Here is a 20658-nt window from a genome sequence, read left to right as displayed (position 1 = left end):
CAGTCTCATTAAGTGATTGTAACCCCATTCCTCTTATCATCTCATGTCTCAATTCATGTGGATGGCATAGTTTTGTACACCTAAGGCCCAGATTCTGTTTATAGTTTCCTCCATTGTAGACACTGATATTTCTGCCAATAAATCCTTACATGCTACCTACATGAACATAAAACGTACAACATCTTGATTCAAAAAGTCAAATTAAATGTTAAATGTAGAGAATATCTGCATTTCAGACACAGGGTGATTATTTTTGATATTGCTGGTATTATTTTACACACAGCTTGATGCCTCCATTTCATTAAAGTACTGGACAACTTTTCTTCAGAGTACTTACTTTGGGTTGGATTTTATTGGCCACGAGACAGTGAACGGTGTAGGTCGTATTTTTGATGAGGTTACACGCAGAAGGCACCAGGATGAAGTGGGAAGGTTGATGATGCTTGCTTACCTTAAGAGTCATCAGAACATTTTATATAAAGTTTTATCCCTGCATGAAACTATTTACACAATGACACCAAATAAAATCTACAAATTTTAAGAAGGGATACACTTGAACCAGCAAACATTTGGCATTTTAATTGAAACTTTGATTTGTTATCATTAAACTATTTTTCTAATTAATTTTTGTTTTTCCAGAAAAAAAATGCATGACTGACAGCTAAAATGGTTACTGAATAGCTAAGGGTAATATAAACAGGAGTTTATATTTAGGAGTTTGGTATTGTTGTGCAGTATACAGTAATGGATGCTTATAATCACTGCTTGGTTATGTTCTGGGTAGCAGCAGAGATATTAGAGAGAGAGATGAATGTAGTTAAAGTTCAGTTGTGACTCATTTGTCTGCATTTGGGTCCGAACAACACAACCTCCACGCCATCTGCCATCACACATTGTGACAGTTGGAGAATTTTGGTAAAGATGGTGGATAGAAGTTTAGATTACTGGAGAAAGTTTTTAAAACCTTACAAGTCAGCTAGCCTTAATCAGGTGCAACTACTGGTTTCATACAAGTGTTTCTTTTAATTTCCAAAACATTGAATTAAAGTTTATTTACATAAAGCTTTAAAGTAACTACCAAAGTAAGGAGCCAATTGTCTTTTAAATATGGCTGCTATGTAATACACTTGCTTTTACAAGGATTTTGATAGAAGTGATCAGTTTAAGATGAAGATGTTTTTTAGTAACACTTTAAACTGGCTGTGGGTTGGTGGGCAGCCATAATGTCTAAACACCATGTGCTCCACAAAGAAGGAAATGCTACAACAGCAACAGCACAAGTCAGCTTTTCACAGCCTGTCCACAAAGAAAATCAATTATTAGTACCAGAAATTATAATGGGACTTATTTGTAAGTGATTCATTTCTCCCACTGCACATCTACACTGGAACACATTGTGGTTCCACCTGCCACATCCATTTTTAATCAATGTTCACATTCATTGTTGGTAGCTACAACTCCAAGTGAATATAAAGCTACACAACTATGCACTAAACTGGATTCTATTGACACAATGAAAAAGATGAAGCTGTAAGAATAATGAATTTTTACCTCAGTCATGGGGATGTTTCTTGGCAGAAGAAGCACATTGATGTTTTGAGTCTGTTTTGCATGGTTTGGTGGACTGAGGAACAATAAAACTTGCCCCTTAACTTGCTTGTTCCAAATGCCCATCAGGAAATCCAGGACAAGGCCAAAGGCAGAGAGGTGGGGGTTATCGACAATCACATGAGTATCTGTGATCTTTAGTGGTTTGATGAAGCTCATTGCATCATCAGTGAAGTGGGCAACAGACAGGAGGCCATCAGAGAGCAGAGCTGTGAAAACACAGAGTCAACAGACATGTATTTATCTGAACACCCACTGATCCACTCATTTTAACTACCCACTCTTACAAACAGCCTTTTTATCCCTTTTCTGACTCTCTTATCTCTTCTCTGTTCCTTTCTTTTCAACATGCTGTCTGGAATGAATTCATATTACTAAGATCATCATCAATCACTTCAATATGACCGTGCACTTTCACTTTCTCCATTTTCAGTGAGTGAGCTCATGTGCACGACTATGTTCACGTGTGACTCATAGTGAGAATCTGTATGTATATTTGTGCCCATTCATATACACATATAGCGACACACACACACATAGTTGAGTACATGTAAAAGTCAATCAATATGAATTATCAAGGCTGAAGAAATATATCAGGGAAGCAGAGAGCATGAAAATAAACAGCCTGCTCTCCAAAGATCTATCCAGCATGTACTCTCAGCTTCAAGAGAATAACAACACAACACAACTGGAACTGAGCAATATTAGGAGAACATTTGGGAGAAAGAGGTGTCACACAACACCACTGCCAAGTGGCTGGTGGACCTAAGAGCAGACTGCAGCAACCACCCAGAGCAAGAGCCAGTCAACATCACAAAGGCAGACATACAACAAGTCTCTGGGGTGAGTGGGTGATTATTGTGGGCATTACTGTCAAAAATAATCTGCTCACCTTCCTGTGTTTTTACACAGTGTGGGAAGTGTAGCTGACGGACAGCATCCTCACAACATTTGATGTCGAACAGTGGCCCTGCAGCCATCTTTCCAGCTGGTTGGAGGACGCTCTCATCCCACTGGATGATTTTGTACAGGAGCTCTGCCTCTCGAGTCATATCAAACACCAGTCCAGTCAGAATACAGTGGAACAAACCTGAACCAGGACACTTGAACCTGCAGGATATAACATAAAGGTTGTATGACCTGAACTTTTAAACCCTAAAATGTAAAAATTTGTTCCTATCAGACTCCGCCTCACGATCACTGACCAAAAAGGGAGCACACAGACAAAAGTAAAACATATATCAAAGTTAATGCAGGTAACTCCAGGAGCATTTACTCCTGTAGCACCTCCACTAATGATGAAAGAGTGAAACAGAAATTATAGTAGTTTCTGTTGGTGGTTCAAAGGAAAGCTTGTTTTATTTTTCTACATTTCCCTAATTTTGTCTTCAATGAGATGAAAAACACAGCTAAAGATTTTCCTGTAGTGTGCATTAAAAGTATTATCCAAAATTTAATGCTAAAATGCTCCCAGAGTTCTGCATAATCTGTGTTGTTCTAATTGTGAGACATGAGAACAACAGAAATTTTATAGAAAATTTACTGAGAATGTGACATGAAAGCTGTTACAGCTGTGGATTTATGATGTTGTTACCTGTAGGAGATTTGTGCACATTCATTTTTTACTTCAGGTATGAAGCTGGATGGAAGCTGGAATTTAGACAGAAACATTTGTTAATAAATGGTGAAAACTTAACTTAAGCATGCTTTACAGATAAATTGTATGTACAGTGTGAGAATACCGGGCTATAGAACCTCTTTTTTTTTGCCTGTCCCGTTTGGCTCTTTTGCCATCAGAATTGTTGTCTAAAGGCAAAGAAAGATGCCCAACGGATTTACTTTACCAAATTGACCATCCCAGCCTTGCCGTAATGGTCCATTTGATTCACCTTTTATTGTTTGTTTTATTTTCACTTGCTGAATACGGGACAGACTTGACTGGGGAAAGAGAAACAGCTGAGAAGAGGGACGGGGGAGAAGGGCAAAAACCAAAAACCAACAGAACGGGCAGAAGAAAAAAAATGCATATATCGATCACCTGGATCACCTGCTGAGAAAGAAAAAAGAAAACAAGCAGAAGAGAACAAGAGTAATAGAATAAACAACATCACAATGATATATGGGAATATGACAGTAAATACTAAATATTAAACATTATTGTGCAGCACATAAGATCAACAGAACACAGTGTGCTTTGAGGTAGGAGCCAAAAAGGGTGTAGTTTGTGGGTGTGATCGCCCGTGTGTACACCTGTGAGCATGGGCTATAGAACCTGACAGTAAATTTACTAATCAGGATCCCACAGAAAGGGTATAAAGCTAAAGCTTGATGCAATATGATAATTATTCATGTGTAGTGTAGTGAAGTTTGTTAGTTTCATCTTATAAATTCACAACAGGCATTCAAAGAGTTTGTTAGGATCTACCAATCTTAGAATCTTCAGATTATTCTGAAATATAAATAGTTTCTTTTCTCACCTTCTTCACATCTTTGGGATTTATGTCTGGTGTAGTTGGACCCGGTTTGACCTCAGAGTCATCTGATGGGAGAAGACAAAGAGCTGTTGGCAATATAAACAATACTCTAGCTCTCTTCATAAGACCTGAGTCAGTCTGACTTCAGCAGCTCAAGGTTTCCTGCCATCATTTTTCTCTCAGAAACTTCTGGATTCCACCTGTGGAAATACCTGCTGCTGTTTCCCCATTTATCGATTTGGTTAAGTTAGCTGGTAGCTGTCCAATGCTGAAGCATGTTAGCTACAAACAATTTAGTTGAATATTTGTATTCTCTAATATTGTCTGCTATGTGGATAGACTCACTTTTCAGTTAGACTCTACAGCTACAGCCAACGTTTTTTGTGTTCAATATAGACCGAGTGGGCTACTACTTACAGTACTGAGGAAAAGTCTCATTCCAAACCTAATTTATTTATATTTTGCTAGGAAATGTGAGAAAAAGGTGTAGTGATTTATTTAGCTTTTTTATTTTTATTTACTCTTTTGCAATTTTAATTATTTCCAAAGTCGATATTTGGTATGACCAGTTTTATTCTTCAGCACAGTCTGAGCTTTCCTAGGCAGCTTTCTTGCCATTTCTTTAAGTAGTCTTCAGGAATAGTTCTCCAGGCTTCTTGAAGGACATTCAAAATTCTTCTTTTGATGTTTCTGCCTTTTGTTTCATTTTCTGTTAAGATGATCCCACACTGCTTCAATAATGTTGAGGGTCCAGATTCGGGAGAGGTCAGTGTATGGCTGATAGTGTTCCACTGGGATCACAATGGAAAACACAATGTTCTCACACACTTTCTGTGTTTACAATTCCATCAAGTTTGAAAAGATCTTCGCCACTGGCTGAATTACTGCATCAAACCATGACAGAGATTCCACTGTTTTACAGATAGCTGTAGACACTCAGTGTTGTCATCTCTCATGACCTTCTCCAAACATACTGACAATGATTTGAAACAAAAATTCTAGTGTAACTCCATTTCCCTTCCTTAAGAATGGCTTCTTTACCCCGATCCTTCCACTGAGACCATTTTTGATGAGACTTTTGTAACCAGTAGAATGATCAGCTGATGGTCCAGACACCTCTCTTAGGTCCTGTGTCAGGTCTTTCTTGGATTCCCTCCTATTTCTTAAGAACATAACAATAAATAAAAAAATAAATAAAAATGTATTTATTTATTTTTAGGAATGATGAAATATGCTAAGTTTTCTGGGAATAGCTGAGAATCCCCATGTTGGTACAAAAATACTATTTTTATGCCTGCCAAACTGTGTTATCTTTGAAAATGTTAATAGATTCAACTAAAAAAATGGGGGGGAAAATATGTGATTTTGCAACAAGCTATTAGAAGAAATTGCCTAAAGAAACAATTTAAAACTTTTTATTACACAAATTTGTCTAGTATGTGTTGACAAAACACTGGTTTATTTGTTGTTGTTGTTTTTTAGCTTAAATAATTCATTGGTCAGTCTTAACTGGCTTAAAAAAAAACAAATAAAATATTATTGTGAAAGTGTGTTACGGTTCTGGGTCATTTTGACCCGGCTTTTGCAGTTTCTTATATTTTGGTAGATTTCTGTATTATGATTTATGTTCTGGTTCTTTAGTTGTGCTATTTTGATTATTATTCTAGATTTAGTTCAGTGTCAATCTGTGTTTTTGTAAATTGTTTCTTGTTTTACTTTGAAGGTTCATGTCTGATGTCAGTGTGTTCAGTTTTACTTCCCCCCTGTCTTGTTAGCCCTGATCTCTCCCAGCTGTGTCTCCCTCCTGTTTCCCATTCCCTGATTACTCCCTGTGTATATAAGCCCTGTGTTTTCCTTTGCCCTCTGTTGCGTCGTTAATGTCTGCTCACCCTCATTTTCACTGTGTTCCGTTTGCCTGCCTGTTAGTTTATTTGTTTTCCCAGTTTAGTTAGTTTTCTGTTCTTCTTATTTTCCTGTAATAAACTGAGTATCTTAAGTTCACCTCTGCCTCCATGAGCCCTGCTTTTGGGTCCAATCCTGCCTACCTGCACAGCACACAGCCATGACAAAGTGGTCATGGAAGCAGAATGAAAGGTGGCTGAAGATTTTTGTATAGTGCAGTATTTTAGTAGTTATTTTCCTTTGTGTATCTGCTTCCTTACAGTGGCTATGTTTACAAAGATTCTAATATTCCCATTTATTGGCTATAAGACTAAACAAAATAAAAAATGTAATAAATAGATACAAAAAGTCAGGATGAACACTGCCAAACTCAGTTCTGAGGTATGGGACCTTTTCATAACATAATTCAATCTTAATAATTGGTTACTTCAAACTTGCTGGACAATGTTGCCATCTTGACATAAATGCACAGCGACATAAGCTTCAACTGATTAAAATATGAGAGCTGCAGCTTTTAAAATTTCATCCGAGTAGAATTTAAAACAAACATTTTGATGGTTTAATGTTATGTTTTATTTAGAGGTTAATCACATGAATATGGTGTTATTGATGACTAACATTAAGGGCCTGTTCACTAGCAAATTTGAGTAAAGGCTGAAGGGGTTGTTTTAAAAGTTGTAAAAGACTTTTTTGGCTCTAAGGTCACACATTTACAGGAGCAGATCAAGTAATCTCTCTCTTGGGATATTTTTGTTGATGTTGTTACATTTTTCACAATTCAGTATAGCGCAAATCATGACAAAAGTCATGTCAAAGTGCTTTATGTTGTAAGGTAAAGACCAGTGCTGGGCAATTTACTTTGAAAATGTAATTCAATATAGTTAATAGTTACTTCTTCAAAAAAAATAACAGAGTTAGTTACTGAGTTACAATATTCTAAAAGTAACTAATTACCAGGAAAAGTAACTATTGCGTTACTTTAAAAAAAAAAGTAAATATGTAAAATAACTTGATGGAACTTACTGAAATACTAATATATAAATTACTAAATATACTTGAACATACTAAAATACGTATTCAACTGTTTGTTATAATTTGAATATGTAGTTGAAATAAATGGGCACTTAATAGAGGGGACTAACAGGAAACACTGTACACTAATCTAAACTATTCAAATGTTACCCTGTGATAATATGAAATAAAACACCAATCAGATAAATTTTGTAATTGTAGTAGAGCTTTTTTTTTTCTATTTGCAATAAATAATACAGTAAAACACAATAGATGTTTTAAACCTTGTCTTTGATCTCTTTTTAAGAGAAAAATATTTTTTTCTACTTACTTCCACTTTAAAATTGCTACCTTTGAATTATCCAGACTCTCAATGATGGTGTGTCATTACTGTGCGTATGTACAATGATGAGACACAGTTTGTATGTGAACACCCGCCCAAGTCTGCCTCTTGTGGGTTCACCAGGACTACTTTACTCTTCCTCAGCCAATCAGCAGCACTTGTGTGAAGAACTGACATTTGTAAGACTCAGATACTCGTGTTTGTTCCTTACTTATCTTTTGAGAGAAACTACTAAAGTCGTACCTATTGATGAAGCTGCCGCCTGGATTTCCAGCATCTCCACTTCAAGTTCCTTTGTTTGCTCCTCCTCTGATCTACAACAACACAAGAAAAGCAGACTTTAAATGTGCATACATTAGATGGCATCACCTTGTATGTGAGGAGACTGATTCTGGATTTAACAGGGACCCAGTGAAGAGTATCCTGTCCTACCATAACTCTGAGACAGGATTTTAGAGATATTATGGAAGAAAGTAGTCGTGCATATGTCTTTATTATGTGCACTGAAGGACATATGCTGATCAAAAACTACTTCAAGATTCCTCACAGTGTTACTGAAGGCAGAGAAAATGCCATCCAGAGAAAGTATCTGGTTCGATACAACGTTTCTAAGATTTTTAATAAAATCAGTTTAATCTGAATTTAGAAGCAGGCAATTTGAGTTCATCCAGGTCTTTATGACTTTAAGACATTACTGCAGTTAAATAATTATTGTGTGACTACAGCAATCTAACATTAGTACAGAGCAAAGTGAGTCAGATAGTTATGCCACAGAACCTGAACAGGAGCTTTTAAAAGGTATTTTGAAAAGCATATATTTTTTTAAAAAATCTCAGGTTTCTGCTATAAATGCTTGTCCTCGAAAACAGCTAAATGCCTGTTTGTTTTCTGAAGCTGGCCAGACGTTTGGATTCCTGTTGACGTTTGTCTGACGTTTGGATTCTGTAGCTGTGTACTTCCCTCTGCCTTCATTGATTAGTAAGCTAATTAGGAATCTGTCATAACTATTGTGAAGCAAATGAAGTTAGAAGTGACTTACATAACAGACTTAAAGTTTTTTTGTTTGTTTTGTTAGAGTTTCTGAAGTGCATCTTTTGTTTTTCTACTTTTTCCTCAGTACCCCTGTACTCTTTGACTGTTGTTTCTGCTGCTGTAGGTCTTTGATCAACTCAGAATAAAAACTCTGACTTAAGTGCTTGAAAGCTTGTCTCAAGGTAAAGCAAATATGTTGTTGTTATTATTATTTTGGGCATTCTACGTTCTGTGAATGATTCCTCTGAGAGTCTGAGGAGAAACTCCTTCACTGATGGGGACTGATTCATGTTGGCTCACCGCACACAGTCGATGGAGGGGTTGATGGAGAGCAGCTGCAGTAACACATCAGTCGAAGCATCAGTGATCTGATTGTGACTCAGACTGTAACACAAACACAACAAGTGGCTCTAAGTATCGCTGCACATCATATTATTGTAGTGTGTGTGAACAGGCTGATGGTTATTGGTGCCTCCCAGAGAAGGATCAGTGTGTGACACTCACTCCAGGACTTGGACTTTGTGCAGATGTGTGATGAGAGGGAGCAGCAGTGTCAGTGAGACTTGCACACTTCAGAAAAAAAAGAATAAAAAACTATATGAGCTTTGCTTTTATATAAACCACATTCTTAATTATGATATTAAAGAAAAATATCTAATTGTTATCAAACCTCTTTAACCTGATTTTACTATCTTACACTACTGACTAATATGATCACAGTATTGATGCTTTCGAGCCAATATTTTCATCTAATGATTATCAGAGGACTGTTAAAGAATTCCTCCCTAATGATGACAAGTGCTTCACCATATCTCAAACTGCTTGTGTTCCTTGAAGGCTGCTCTGTGCACGATGTTGTTGCTGTAGAGTCTAGAAAGAGACCAAAGCAGAGAGAGCAGACGTCACTCATTCACTCAGAACAACATGAATCCATGTGAGCTCAGACTGTGAATGATTCCTCTGAGAGTCTGAGGAGAAACTCCTTCACTGATGGGGACTGATTCATGTTGGCTCACCGCACACAGTCGATGGAGGGGTTGATGGAGAGCAGCTGCAGTAACACATCAGTCGAAGCATCAGTGATCTGATTGTGACTCAGACTGTAACACAAACACAACAAGTGGCTCTAAGTCATCGCTGCACATCATATTATTGTAGTGTGTGTGAACAGGCTGATGGTTATTGGTGCCTCCCAGAGAAGGATCAGTGTGTGACACTCACTCCAGGACTTGGACTTTGTGCAGATGTGTGATGAGAGGGAGCAGCAGCTGGTCAGTGAGCTGACAGTGACTGAGGTCCAGCTCTGTCAGCCCTTCACACGAGTCCAGCATCTGGACCAAAGACCCACAGACCCTCTGATCCAGCGTGCTGTGACTGAGATCCAGCTCTCCACCCAGGGCTCTACACAGGGACACCGCCCGCCTCACTGTGTCCCTCTCACTGTTCACAGGAACCAGAGACAGCAGCTGCAGGAGGACAGTTTTACTGACTCTAAACAGGACAAACAGAGCAAAGAGAAACTGTCAGGATGCATCAACACCAGTGTGAACGAGCTTCTCTCTGGTTTAGACTCTTCTGTGGTCTTTCCCACCTGAGGCGGACCCTGTGGAGGACAGGAAACAGCAGGTCCAGCACGCTGTCCTCCACCTCACAGTCTCGCAGGTCGAGCTGTGTGTCCTGGCTGCTGTGTGTCAGGATGGTGGAGACGGCCCTGCAGTCATCAGCAGTCAGACTCAGAGGCTCAGGCTGATCCTCCTCTGGTAGCTCCACACAGGAGGAGCAGGACAGATCCAAGCTGTGCTGCAGAGTCCTCAGCAGGCCTGACGCTGCCTCCTGCTGGACGTCACAGGCAGCACAGCAGTGGATGAACCTGAGCAGCTGATTCCTGTCAACACTGCAAGGAAAAAACAAATGCAGAAGTACCGAATGTTAAAGAGTGTGTTGTAGATGATTTTAATCGGTGTAATTGGGCTTGTTTATTTCTCTTTCAGTTTACTGTTGGACAATCTGATCAGCAGGTAATTAGTACAAAGCCAAAATGTTGACCTTTTGTAGGAAGATTAACCTATGTGTTCATATTACATGACATTTACCACAAATATCTGACCTGAGATGAGAAACGTTGTCCAGCATGAAGAGGATGGACTCTGCTCCCTCTGCTGGTATGGAGGTCCACAGGAGGTTCAGTTTGACTCTGTCTCCGTGTTTGAGGATGAAGATCAGAGCAGCACAGTCCACTGAGTCCAGCTCTCTGCTGCTCAGGTTGATCACATGACCAAGTGACCTCAGTAAACTGGGTACAGCGTGACTGTCATGAGCTCTGTAGAGCTCTCTGATGGAGCTCATCACAAAGCTGGGACTGGGCCTGAAAACAAACAGTTTATTTCCAACTTTGTTTAAAGGCTCCATAAACTTCTGGTTAAAGATGAGACAGCATTTCAAATCCTCCTGATTAAACAGCAGAAACTGTGTTTGGTAAAAGATCAAACTACATTCAGCACCTTTTAAACACAATCCTGTCCAGAAAGGGAAGCAGACGTGTGGTTTCCTCCTGTAAGAAGAGGTTCTTCCTCAGGTTCACAGTGATGGTCTGAGCTGACGCCTGCTGCAGCAGATAGTGAAGAAGCTCCCAGTTCAGACAGCAGGAGGTCAGGTCTCCACCAACCTTACTGAAGAAGGACAACGTCAAGTCCTTGTCCTGGATTTCATGGAGGAGACACAGAAGCTGCTGGAAGCTCTCTTCACTCAGTCTGCAGAGATCATAAATATAAAATTAGCTTTAAAGTAAAACTGTACATTTTATTTGGCCTGTGATGTTCAGGAAAGACATTTACTTGACTGTTAGAGGACCATCATGGAGCAGCAGTGTAATCAGACCCTGAGCAGGGATGCAGGTCTCAGTCAGGTCTAACTGTCCGACTGTCCAGTATCTCAGCAGGGAAGCCAAACTACTGACAGCCCTCAACATCACTCTCTGTGATGGTCGAGCTTTCTTAGGCACAAGAGAAAGCTCTTCCACAGCCAGTGGACAGACCACTCTGCCTCTTCTTACCCACTGAAACATGAGCAAGGACATGTCGATGGAAAGCCTGAAGATCAAAGAGACAAAAGAGCAGAAATGATGAACACCAAGAACCAAAGATTCAAAGTGGACAGCAGATAAATGGTGTTAGAAGAACAAGAGAGTCATGATTTCACTTCCTGCCTCAGACTGTGTAGTTGTGTTGTGTGTCTAAAGAGGAGAGCGGCTCCTCTGGCAGACATCTTGCTGGGTGTGAGGATGAGATCCACTTTAGAGCCACACAGTCTGAGAACTCTCCCCACAGACCAGCAGCTTTTCCTGTGTAACTCTCCTGTTAACAGCAGCTGGAAGCCCAGGAGCTGCAGCAGAGACTCCAGCTGCTGGGCTTCCTCTCTGGATCTTACAGAAATGGATGTACACACTCTCTGGAAGAAGTCTGGATCACAGCTGAAACACAGTGGAGATGAAATGAGAAAATACAGGATGAGCTACATTGTTAAAAACCATATTATGTACTAATATGATATTGAAAACAGAACTTTTAATGTAATAATTTGGTAATTTCTAGATTATTGCTGTGCAATTACAAAAGTAATAACCAGTTAATTTACAGTACTATCATATCAAAATTCTGCTATAACCATCCATCCATCTATCCATCTATCTATATAAACATCTGTGCTGAGTATGGAGTGGAAGTCCTGAGGTCAAAATGGGAGACACCCCCTAGGATGGTCGAAAATGACCATGTGAGGGTGAAGCTAACGGTGGTCCCAGTGGTAATTGGAGCACCCAGTCAGTGACCCCCAAACTAAGCGAGTGGCTCCAGCAGATCCCAGGATCAACATCCGAAGAGGGCAGTCCTAGGAACAGCAAAGATACTGCGCAGGAGCACAGGAGCTCTCAGACCTTTGGTAGACGACCTGAGCTTGAAGGATAAAGATTGTCCTGCAGGAGCGAGAGGGGATTTTTTTTTTTCATGCATATTCTTCCAAAAATTCTGCAGTCCAGTTTTCAACAGATTAGGTGAGGGGGTCGGAGGTATGGTATACTATATATACTATATGGTATACTAATATCCCAACTATCCATCCCCAATACATTTTGTAGTGATTTATTTCTAATAATAGGCATTTTTTTCAATATGACAGCCCGTAATTTTTCAGTATGCAAGCAGGCAGCTTGGTGCTACTTGCTGCAGGAGGCTGGATCTTTGGATGTCTAGAGGTCAATCAGTGATGAAGGCGCAACAGGTCGGTGGTGTTGAAACCCCCACAACCCTGAAATGGACAAGCGGAAGAACATGGATAGCATCTTGTATGTCTGATTTTATTGTGAAGCACTTTGTGATTTTTATGTGAAATGTGCTATATAAATAAATTTTACTTACTTACTTATCCTTTTAACTACCCCACCAAGAAAAATGAAATGGAGTTTATGTTTGCATTTCTCATTGACTTGGGTGAGGAATAACCACAATCACTTATACTTTTTTCAATAGACTCTATAGTTTTTTAAATATTGATCTCTACCAAATGGTTGAGATGTCTCTTAATAGTTTACGTATAAAATGTTATTCAAGTCACTGGATATAGTTTATTTCTAGTAGTATGTGACTGAACTTTGCTGGTTTTCATTCCTTCAAAGGAAAATTGTGTATTGAATAACAAAATATTGCATTTAAAAAGTGATTCAGAACAAAAATACTCATATTTGTCCCTCTGATTAAATGCTAGTGCAAGATCTGGACCAAGCTGAAACTTGTGAAGAAGTTGTGACAAAAGAAATCAGGGAGGGTGGGAGCATCTTTTTCTCTTCACTGAAGGTAACATTAAAGATCATGGATTCCCCTTGATATAGCTGCAAGTCGTGGATGATACCAAATTAACTTGCTCGACAGAACAATTTAAAGCCCCACTTATCTTGTTTGTTGGCAATATAAACTGAAACTGAACTATAGGCGGAGAGCCCCAGCCCTTGCGCTTTTCTATGAAGCCATGAACTCAGAAACACTGTGCTTGTATGTGTATGGTATCAGAAGACACCGCTCATGAACAATGTCTGAGCAAACACACAAATTCCCTCAGTGGTCCCTTGGACCACTGTAAGCAACATTAGACATGTGCACTGTGGTCACGCCAGCATCGAATCCATGCAAGTAACATGGTTTATTAAAATAATCAAATTACAGCATTTACATTTATGTTAGACTACTTTTAAATAACTGTTTTAGCCCACTTACAATGAAAATTAAAAAAAAATCTTGTTCATGACCTGTGTAGTATGTTAACACTTTTGGAAGTAAAAATAACTTGAACTCTAATTTTGAAAATACAACTTTCTTTTCTTTTATAAAGCTCTGATTTGTATTATAAGTATGAGTCTGTGGTCTGGGAGGTAGTCCTGTAACTCTGTCTGCAAAATACAGGATATAATGACCAATGTTGGGCAATTAATTATATAGTTACTTCATCAAAAAACCGAGTTTTGCAAACAACAACGTTTTCTGCAGCTGTTTACCTAAAAATGCAGCCAAGGCTCTTTTTTTTAAATAAACATTTCAAACTATTTACAGAACAATCAGCTGTTCTGCATCAAAATAATTTCTGTCCACTATGAGATAAAGGAGAACAACAGCCTGGTACCTGCAGGCCTGACAACAGGAGATGTATCACTCCTGTAACATTCAGCAGTAGCCTCATTGCTCTGACACACACAACGAAACTATTGACTACACTACACACTAACTACACAAGATTTGCGCTAAACTCCTAAAACTTCCCCCTTCCTAAACAACTAAATGCCATGTTGCCATATTATTTTTTACTGGTGGACATGGTACATTTTTCCACCAACAGGAAAGGCTGGGTTTTTTTGGATTTGTTTTTGCTCACAGGCGGAGAGCGCTTTTGAGCGCTTTCCTTATAAAACGTGTTTTTACCGTTTCTTCAGTAAATATAAACAAAGATAGTATTCAGGAAGAAAACCAAACATTGCAGAGATTTTTATCATAACTCTGGTTTTACGTGGCCTATCAACACAATTTAAAAACTGGTATAAAGTCCACACTTTTTCCGTCAATTGTTCCATCTGTCCTGCTCACATCTCCAGTAGTTGTACACGTTGTCACTAACATGGTTTAACTCCACATCAGCCACGCCACTTTGCTCGCTAAAACACTGGTGTTGGCACATAAGGACGCTGTCATAGCCTGTCAACGACGTTGATTAGCTGCGTATATACGAATGTGAATCGCATTATTGGCTGGAGCAGCCAGTCACCAGTCACTTACTGACTCACACTGCAAGACAGAATGAATTGTAAACGTATTTACTTTGATTTCAATTGAGATTCGATTTTTTTTTTGTTCGCAATGCAGATTTTCTGTGCGCGGAGACCGTGCCAGTAGTGCACGACTGCGCACGTGCGCAGCTTAGAGGGAACATTGCTCATGAATCAGTCACAGGAGCACATGGTCTTGAGCCATAGAATTGTTTAGTGTCCGTCTAGTAATTGTGAAACATTTAATTATAATTTTGACAATTTGCAATATTCATTTACAAGCTAGTGCCATTTAATTAAAAGGGAATTATTATTATTATTTTATTATCATAATTGATAATTATGATTTCCAGGTTTACTTTTTAATTTTAAATATTTACTAATGTTGACTCAGAAAGTTAAAAATTTATAAATAAATGAGTATTTATTAAGGAATTTATTGAGGAAATTTTTTCAGCATATTCTTGCTGTGCTAACACTTAATGTGATTAATTAACAGCAATGGATAAGGAAATGGGTCCAGTAGATTGATTCTATGGCAAATAATTAATTTTAATAACATTTACGTTAATGTTTGAATTAGCAAAATAAAGTGAAAACTTAACCATTTGGTTGAGAACTTTCTGAAGAAATTTTAAACATTTAAGTTCTTTTTTTTCTGTCAAGTTAAATACTTCTGTTCACTAAGCCCTCTAACACTATCATATGTCAAAATTATTACTATTATTACTATTGCTAGGAACCAAAGTTTAATCCAAAACTTTGCAACTAAAATTTTTCTTTTGGTTTCTGACTTTCTGGTTGTTAGAGCAGAAAACAAACCAACCATTTACATCCAGAGTGCCATCAGGTGGATTTTTGTCAGCATTACAAACCATAACCACATGGGATAGATGAATCAATTACTTCTTCTTATTATTATATATAGGGACTCTTGTTTCTGCCTTGTCACACTACTATTACCACTTTATTACACAGCTATATTTCCAGATTATTACTCACAGTTTTTTGGCTCCTATCATTCCATCCATCCATCCATTCGCTTCCGCTTCTCCTTTTCAGGGTCGCGGGGGGCGCTGGAGCCTATCCCAGAATCAACACTTTACGATTTTAAATCAGTGGAGATGAGAGACAACATATGGCTATTTATATCTTCCCCCAACCGGTCAACAGTTTTGAGTACATATCCTTAAAAACCATAAAAAGTTGTTAAAATAATGGTGCTCTGATGCAATAGACTTGTACTTCAAGATTATTTACAGGCATATATTCAGGCTGAGTAAATGAAAAAAGAGAACCACTGGAACTACATTCGGATTAAAGAAAGGGTTGTGGATGGACCATGTTGGCACACGAATAAACTATTTCCACCCCATTCAAAAAGGTGACACACTCTGTACCATTATTCAAGACACAACACCAATACACACCATTGAAATATTTCCTATATTATTTTTATCTCATTATGAACATTCAAATTATACACTCCATGTGTTTGTAAGGAGTTGCAATTACAAGGGAATTATAAGTTGTTAATGCAACTATTGTAAAATTATCACATGCTGTGTCGACAACACTAGACAAATTAATCTGTTAATATGATAGTGGGCTTCGAAGTCTCACCGTAGGGTTTCTGGATCCAACTGCCAGGTCAGGCGCAAGGGAGGAAACTCCCGGCATTACTTTGGGAGAAGCAAGTGCAACGCTGTGTACGACCTCGCAGAAAGGATAACCAGGGGCCCCACCCGGGTGCCGAAAAACGGAAAGCTTGACGGTGTGGTGAGAACAAAAGTGTACTAGTAAACCCCTTGGGAGAACTATGCTAACAAAGTGACTCTGGAGTAGTTTCTTAGCACTTCAGAGGCCCTATCTAAATATCAAGACCCGGTCTTATGCGCCGAGATTAAAGATTGTGTGGTTTTCTGATGTCCCAACATGCTACCTTATAGATAGAGGGAGTATCCTCTCCCCACCCCGCGAACACAACTATCTCACACTCCACATTCGCAATACACACCACAATGCGTTGGTAAGTCATTGTGTGGAATAATTTTACAGCCACTTCCTTCTTTCCTTGGATCGGGCGGCAACAGACACTTCCCCAAAGCACTCACGGGGCCGCAAGCCAGAACCCGGCCGCCTGCTGCAGTGCAACACGCCGCTGCCTCAGGCACAAGCTCATCAGCCAGCCACATGAGGTGCGCAGCAACCCGCTGGGGTCACTGTTATCGTTGCCCGCACTCACATAGTTTGACAGAATCTGTGTCCTATTTCCACTACTCTCATTATCATTTTACGACCTCGCCATATCACACACTACCAAGGTATTCCCCGAGTCCCGCCACACCGTGATTAGCATCCAGTCCGCACGTGCTGGGCATTGCTGGATCAAGAGTATGCACGGATTCTAGCTGGACGAACCAAGTTCCGTGCACAGCCAGACGGCAACTGCACATGTAAACACATCGGTTCCAGGCACCCGCCCTCCCACTCCACTTTATCTCTGTCAGATCACATATGTCCCTGTTACCCCTCACAGCGATCCCGGAGGTCCGCAGGTCAACAACGGCTTCACACCATTGAGTCCCAGCCGGCCAGTAGCTGCCTACGTTGCCCAACAACCCACACGGTTAACCAAAAACCAGACAAGTGTACGCCAGCTAGCCAGCACCAAGCACATATGTCTTATCTCTATTGAATGCACGCATACACGTTTGTTCTCGAGAGCTCACTGTCAGCGCATTTTCGCGGGTATTCAACATGCCACTAGTCAATACTTAAATCGGCGGCCTTCTTAGCGATTGAATTAAGTGGCCTGCATGCATCATGGACACATATGCACACTTCCCAGCTTGGCTCCTCAGTTACACCTCCTCCTTGCTGAGACACTCTGTTTGGCACGACCTATGTCTACTATAGAGTGTGCGACTAGGTGATGTCCCCTTGCCAGGACCCTCCACCTCCCGAGGTCCTGAAAGAGCTCAACCTGGGCTACGCTAACACACAGCGCATTTTGTTCGGAGACGTGTTCAATGCTTTGACTAGCTGAAGCAATTCAGTTTCCACCTTCTCTATCCCTGTCCTACGCGGCTGCGCCCCTCCCACGCAATACAGCACGGGTCATCGCTACCCTAGACAATACTCCCGCCTGATCTACCTCACGCTGCCACTGTTACTACACGCTTTAGCCCAAATTGGACTACCCTGGCTGTCACACCTGGCCACCGCCACTTTTCTAATCTTCGCAGACACATTAGGTCCACACTGGAGCCCAGCACACAGGCTCCCTGCCTCTTCTCCCAGTCCTCCTGATCCGCAGAGACCGACCATACTAGCAGCAGCCGCGAGCCAGCACGGAGCTTGGCACTCGTCTTAAGTCCCAGACTCCCATCGCCTGCACCTACGCAACAGTCCGCAGTCCGTAGCCCAGTGGCTCCTGTTGCCCTCACGGTCCACAGGGGTCCCTCAGCCACAGACGGAGAGTGAGCTTTTACTCCTGGCCCTCCCCAACTATTCACCAGTTTCATTTATTTGTGACTACTCTCACAGTCCGGTGGGCGCCAAGTAGGGCTCCCCTTCTCCAGCTTGCCACAGCCCCTCTCACACCCAGCAGACTTAAGTAATAGTTACTAGTACGATTTAGTTCAACTTGAACCACAGCAGAGGCTATACGTTCATGTTTAAATCTTGCGAGACCACGCTTCCAGAGGCCTTTGGCCAGGGACAACACCATGTTTCCGGACCAGCTCAGTCCTTGCCTGCGAGGGCCCCTGCGGCCCGCCTGTGTCCAGCCGGCCTGGAGCGACCATACCTGCAAGCCGGAAAATTCTATTTACTTAGCACATGTTTCACACCATACCCGTCAACACAATCCGAATGACTCATGAGGTTTACTTACAGAAGGTCCCTCCTTTCCTGGGGGTCCGGAGCTTCCAGGGCTTCCTGGGAGACCCTGTGGAAAATAATAGCTGCCATGAATTTTCCATTAAAGTTTTCTTATGGAAATTTGCATAGAAAGTTCAGACTTTGCAACTACAACTTGATTAGGCAGGCAGGCATGATACTCTGAGTCTACACATTATGAGGTTTTTATAATCTTGTAAGGTGAAGCCCTGTGTTTTTCTTTTCTTTTAATCATGGACGTTTGTAAGTAAATTCTCAGTGAATATCCAGGGTTTTCATGTAAATCTAACACTTAATAATTTCTTACAAAATTAAGACTTGAAATGAAGACTTTCACTTTAGAAATTCAGAGTTTTTTCCATCTCCATATTAGCTCCATATTTTTTTTAAAACTACAACTGCCAAATATGCACTTGCACTTTGAGGTGTCTCTGTAACTTACTGAAACTGTGAATTATAACCATCCAAGAACAGGATTTAGTAAAAAGCTCACCCTGAGACCAGCTGGGCCAGGCTCACCAGCACGGCCAGCATCTCCAGGGGGTCCACGAGGTCCAGCAGCACCAGAAGCACCACGGGCACCAGGCATACCCTATGAAAAGGGCAGATGAGACAAATTATGAGACTTAATGTTGCCTGTATTTCAAGCAAAAAAGAGTTTTTTTAATCATTGAATACTTACAACAGGGCCAGTTCTTCCCTCACCACCAGGCATGCCACGGCTGCCAGGAGCACCCTACAGGAGACAAATAGAATTAATGGCTGATCCCAGTAAAATGTCTCCGGCTGTAGTACATTTATGGCTCAAACTATTAAAGATGACGGGCTGGGACTCACTCTAGCTCCACGGGCACCAGCAAGCCCAGTAGCACCGAGCTCACCAGTGGGTCCTCTCTTGCCCTCCTCACCCTGAGGTCCGGGGGCTCCCTGAGGTCCAGAGTTACCCTGAGGGAAACAACATAGCAAAACGGTCATTAAATGTGCAACAGAGAGGTTTTCAGATTTATTTGGATCAAATTCTAAATTATTATAAGGACATAAACTTACAGGTTCTCCTTTGGGACCAGTATCTCCCTTTATACCCTGAACACCAGGATCTCCCTAAAATAGACAGATAAACAGACACAGTTAATCAGAAGAGCAATCATCTGTGAACAATTATGACAGTACTGGGGGGTAAGGACAGAGAATGTTTCCAGGTGGCTATTTTGTTTCTTATGTACTCACACCCAGGCCTCTAGGTCCAGCAGCACCCTGAGGTCCCTGTGGTCCGGGTCCTCCTCTTGGTCCAGGGAAGCCAGGAGCTCCGGCAACACCAGGGGTGCCCTAAACAACAGGTATGGTCAACAGGTCAGCATAGCATCCTATTATATCAAACCATATCAAAATAAAGATAGCTTGGTGCGACTCTGGAAATTTGTATGCACTTTTGTCTCAAGTCAAATACTTACAGCAGCTCCCTTAGCTCCATTCAGGCCATTAGCACCAGGGTTACCCTGGAGAGAAAGACCAAGAAAACAAAGTCAAGTCATTTTATTTAAAGAAAACACATTTTCAACTGATCATGTTAACATGACACCAATCTTCCCTAAAATCATGACTAAATTATAGGACTCAGAGTCAACTAAAAGACTAATAACAGAAACAGTGTTACACATGACCGGAGAGTGACCTTGATGGAAACAACCTTGTATACTTACAGAGGGACCAACGGGGCCAACAGCACCATTGGGTCCGGGCTCGCCTCTAGATCCCTGAGGTCCAGATGGGCCAGTAGCTACGGGTCCGGTCTCTCCCTGTCAGCAGAAAACCCATCACTGGTGGGCAATTGTATCAGATTGTGTCTGTGCGCTAACTCAGTCGTTGGTTCAGTCACCCGACGAACGATTAAAGATGAAATAGATTGTTGTGAAAGAGAATGGAAGGAAGAAGAAGAGAGTTTATTAGTTAATTGAGTGATAAGGTATACATGAATTAATAAGAGTTATCATGGCTTTTTGTTAAAATAACGGAACGGAATTAAATGAAAAAGGGGAGAAAAGATGGTTTACAGTTTTTAAAGGAAAACAAATGTGGAAGCA

At 40.6% G+C, this 20658-nt stretch overlaps 2 protein-coding genes across 2 annotated transcripts in view; both read right to left on the bottom strand.

Annotated features, from left to right (window-relative positions):
• Positions 1 to 337: 337 nt before the first annotated feature.
• LOC102300121 lies at positions 338 to 15720 on the bottom strand (the record flags this gene model as incomplete). The annotated part of the gene is given in 16 exon segments (XM_042225027.1): positions 338 to 451; positions 1552 to 1817; positions 2501 to 2718; positions 3203 to 3258; positions 4086 to 4147; positions 7582 to 7652; positions 8671 to 8754; positions 9178 to 9240; positions 9387 to 9470; positions 9592 to 9861; positions 9962 to 10264; positions 10478 to 10735; positions 10872 to 11120; positions 11205 to 11459; positions 11576 to 11839; positions 15677 to 15720. Coding segments are annotated over 16 exon segments (2646 nt in total), but the record flags the coding sequence as incomplete, so codon positions are not given.
• A 1487-nt stretch (positions 15721 to 17207) lies between these two features.
• The window catches only part of LOC121815221 (collagen alpha-2(I) chain-like), a 48626-nt gene continuing 45175 nt past the window's right edge, over positions 17208 to 20658 (bottom strand). The window contains exons 2-12 of the mRNA XM_042224992.1: positions 20278 to 20373; positions 20029 to 20073; positions 19805 to 19903; positions 19625 to 19678; positions 19415 to 19522; positions 19260 to 19313; positions 19071 to 19169; positions 18573 to 18626; positions 18347 to 18485; positions 17878 to 18068; positions 17208 to 17279 (exon numbers count right to left, since the gene is read on the bottom strand). Coding sequence (XP_042080926.1) covers positions 17208 to 17279; positions 17878 to 18068; positions 18347 to 18485; positions 18573 to 18626; positions 19071 to 19169; positions 19260 to 19313; positions 19415 to 19522; positions 19625 to 19678; positions 19805 to 19903; positions 20029 to 20073; positions 20278 to 20373 — 1011 coding nt within the window. The remainder of the gene's footprint in view (positions 17280 to 17877; positions 18069 to 18346; positions 18486 to 18572; positions 18627 to 19070; positions 19170 to 19259; positions 19314 to 19414; positions 19523 to 19624; positions 19679 to 19804; positions 19904 to 20028; positions 20074 to 20277; positions 20374 to 20658) is intronic.

Source organism: Haplochromis burtoni, unplaced genomic scaffold (assembly GCF_018398535.1).
Source record: "Haplochromis burtoni strain Fernald_Lab_line unplaced genomic scaffold, NCSU_Asbu1 Contig_157, whole genome shotgun sequence".
In the NCBI taxonomy this organism is placed as follows: Eukaryota; Metazoa; Chordata; class Actinopteri; order Cichliformes; family Cichlidae; genus Haplochromis; species Haplochromis burtoni.
Note: the sequence above shows the minus strand (reverse complement) of the source record. Positions and strands in the feature narration are given on the sequence as shown.